Source organism: Primulina huaijiensis, chromosome 15 (genome assembly GCF_012295235.1).
Source record: "Primulina huaijiensis isolate GDHJ02 chromosome 15, ASM1229523v2, whole genome shotgun sequence".
NCBI classification, from domain to species: Eukaryota; Viridiplantae; Streptophyta; class Magnoliopsida; order Lamiales; family Gesneriaceae; genus Primulina; species Primulina huaijiensis.
The window spans coordinates 16733977-16737861 of NC_133320.1; the positions used below are offsets into that span (position 1 = coordinate 16733977).

A 3885-nucleotide genomic window follows, 5' to 3' on the forward strand; every position below is an offset into this window, starting at 1 on the left:
ATATTAAAAGACTTTATCTATGCAGCTTGCATGGGTATAAAGATAAAGTGTAATGCCATAATTGAATAAAATCGTAAAATTTTATTAAAATAAAGATTTTTTTACATTAGAGTCAATAAAGTTCGAGCCACAAATTGGCTTACCGGACACCTACTCTAACTCTATGATTCTTTAGGGGTGACGCGAGCTGTGCTTGATACTTCTGAGTACTTGGGACCAGATGGAAGGGAAGGTTGATCACCGTGTCCTTTCACTTGGACGTTTTTTGGGTTTTCCACGTTGGCTTCAAGATGTTGTACTAAATGATCTTTGAGTTTTATGAAGTACTTATTATTCCCAAAAAAAAAAAAAAAAAGACTCAACTTTTAATTATTCAAATCTAAACCATTTTCATTCTTTAATTTTATGCTTAATTTTTTATACATTTTTCTTAATTCATTTTAAACAACGTCATTCCATCTCACAATTTGATTTCTAATATTTTCTTTAATATAATTAAATAACATTCAAACTATATATAATATTAATAAAGTGGAAAATATTTATATACATATTACAGGAAAATGATCTTGCAAAGGCTTGGTAACTTTATTTTATGTCCATTATATTTATTGTGTGTGTGTGTGTTTTTTTTTTTTTTTGCATGATTCGATTTTATTATCAATTTATATATAATTAATTATATATAAGCTTGAGTCAAAAAATAATAATATTTAAGCTTCAGCCTCTGAAGATGAGATGTTTTGGGAATTATTGTGCGAAACAAAATATCAATCTGATATTAAATTATTGTATTTTATGTTTACTTAATAATAAGTAATTGTCGTGATGGACGAAATCGTTGCCATTATATAATATTGTATGTACTTTAATCTTTTCGGAGAAAGCTGTATTTTTTTATCTTGTAATTTTTTAATTTTGCAAAATTGGTCCTCTATGATACCAAATTTTAGCTTTAGTGTTCTAATTTTTTTTTTATTGTAATTTTAGTCTTTTTTTTTTCATTTTGAGTGCTGATTTGATGGTATACAAATGTCGACGTCATATCAGCATTGTATTTGTGTCACACCTTTCAGAAAAAGATCAAAATTGCAAAAAAAAAAAAAACAAAAACAAAAATATATTACTAAAAATGAAATTTGATAATATAAATGACTAAAATCGTAAAAACAAACATACATACCAAAAAGCAATTTTCTCATATTTTTAAATACTACATAATATTAAAAAAAAATCAATTTGCAAGTGACTTCGACAGTTGACATATACAACAAACTCTACCTTTTTTTTTCTAGAGAATAAAATCACTAAAACCAGTAATACGTGTTTTTGGCTAAGATTTCCTTCGGATATTTCTAGATAAACGATAACAGTGACCCTTAACCAAATTCCCATCTATTTTCACTTATTATTTATATTCTAAACGAAGACCTAGCTATTTCTTGGTCTTCTCCACTTTTAATAATACTAATAATAATAATTAATTAATTAATAAATAAATATTTATCTTATTAGACATGTTATGAATCAATTTTGTGATACAAATCACTTACCCAGTGAATAAGTATTACTTTTTATACAAAAAATAATATTTTTCACTTAAAATATGAATCAGATAAACCTGTCTCACAGATATAAATCCGTGAGACGGTCTTACTAGACTTACTTTTTTGTTTTCTCCTTCTTGGCCTGCAACAATTTCAAACAAGATGTAGATTAAGCCAAATATATTTAACTTGAGAGTAACTCGATCGAGTTCGATTCTCCCATCGTCATTTGGGCGACGACTAAATAGTTTAATAATTCGAAAAATGCCAATGACTCGTTCGTGTTGGCGTATGATATGACGCATGCAGACCCAGAAATGATGAACTCATCAAATTAAACGAGAAAATATATGGTACTATAAGTATACCGCCAGTACTAAGCATGTTTTTTTAGTACAACAAAGATAAACTTCTGATAATGGATGAATTCTCATCACTGTTTGATCATAAAACTTCGGTATCAGATACCGAATATGCAGAAGAACTCCAATTCCAAGAAGTTTTGGATGCCTCTTTGCACATTTACAATATAAGACATACACCGTCATCATCGTCGTCGTCGAAAATTTGCTGCGAAATTTGTTACGAAGATAAAGAAGAGAAAGAAATGTTCGAAATCCAGGGCTGTTCCCACTCGTTTTGCTCGGATTGCGTATCTAGACACGTCGGAGCAAAGCTTCAAGAGAACATCGTGTTCATTTCTTGCCCTGGAGAGGGTTGCAAAAGTACCACAGATCCTGAGACTTTGAGGTCTATCATCCCACCTAACGTGGCCGCTCGGTGGGAGGAGGCGTTGAGTGAGTCGGCTATTCTTGCTTTGAGGAAATGTTACTGTCCTCATTGCTCCGAGATATTGTTAGACGAAAACGATGAAGGGGATGTGGTAACAATATCGCGATGTCCCTTCTGTCAAGAGTGGTTCTGTCTACGATGCAATGTCCCTTGGCATTTTGATATGAGTTGTGAAGAGTTTAGATTATTTGATGAGGATCAGAAGGGTAACGAAAAGTTACGACGGTTGGCACAAGATAAGGAGTGGATGGAATGTCCAAATTGCAAGATCTTCGTGGAGAAGACTGATGGCTGTATACACATGACTTGCAGGTCAGCTTTATTTATTTAGAATTCGAATTTTACGGTGAGAATCATCATAACCATGTTGTCTGATTCGCTGTTTAACGCGAGGATCAATGCTTTCTCAGGTGTAAATTCGAGTTCTGTTACTTGTGTGGATCCAAATGGAGCCAAGAGCACTGGAATTGCCAGGAGGAGGAGGAGGAGGAGGAGTGATCAGCAATTTTTTCTCAAGTATATAAAATTTTCAAAATGTTTAAAAGGTGATTTTGTTTCCATGGAATTGCGTTGGTTTGTAGTAGTAGCACTTTTGTTTTTGTGACCCGGGAATCAGACGAGGTTTTTCAAGAAATACATTGGCTGTATTGTCGGTGAGAACATATGTTCGCGGGCTCTGTGCTTTATGGTGAGAGAAATTCGTTTTCTTGAAATCCAGTCATGTAGAAATTTTTGGTCTTTGTAATCCAGTAAACGACAAGGACATCTTTCCCCTTACCTAATCCCCTCAGGCTACCTTCTTCCAATCACACCGTAAAAGAAGAAGAAAAAAAGAAGGGAAAACTGAGGGGAAATAATAAAATCTGGTCAGGGGATTGACTGATTTGGTGGAAATATTGACCTCGTGCCCATCACGGGTTCAGATTCGTTAATTTCCCACAAATAAACCCGAGATTACTCGAAATTAAGAACTAAGGTCAAGAAAGCGAGCTGCTGTACATGAGTCGAGAGTTTTCTGGCAGGTATAACCAACAACACACCAAAACAGGAATGCAAAAAACAGTACACAGCAAAAACAGCAAGAGAAATTTGTGTAAGATTGAGAGAGATTAAATGGATGATCAAAACATGCTACTGATATTAAAGTCCCACCAATCATCACTTAATCCAACCTTTTTTGCTGAACTACAAATCTACACAAGTTATTCCTGCAAAACTATTTTACAGTTTCTCATCAACAGCAAACTACAGAAGAAAGAAAAGATACATGGCCCAAATGAAGCTAATCATAAAACAACAAAAATGAACATGGCATTCTTCGATCTCAATAGTTGCTCACGATGCCACTCAGCTAATCAATTCTCAATGCAAAAATGGCATCAAGATTCACCTTTACACACCGTGAAAATCTCATAAATTTCCGAAAGGCCATGCATGAATATGTTTTGAGGTCACACCAAGGCCAGAAATAAGTAAATTTTGAAAAGCATACCTTTTGAATTAGAGGGGCCAATTCAATTGACTCACAGACAACAAGCTCGGGATA

The 3885-nt window shown here is 33.6% G+C and overlaps 1 protein-coding gene across 1 annotated transcript; it reads left to right on the plus strand.

Moving 5' to 3' along the window:
• The first annotated feature begins 1930 nt into the window (after window positions 1-1930).
• Window positions 1931-2999, plus strand: LOC140958368 (E3 ubiquitin-protein ligase RSL1-like). The gene is made up of 2 exons (XM_073415783.1): window positions 1931-2651; window positions 2750-2999. The coding sequence occupies exons 1-2, from the start codon at window positions 1966-1968 to the stop codon at window positions 2835-2837; spliced, it is 774 nt and encodes a 257-aa protein (XP_073271884.1). The 5' UTR covers window positions 1931-1965; the 3' UTR covers window positions 2838-2999.
• The last annotated feature ends 886 nt before the right edge of the window (window positions 3000-3885 follow it).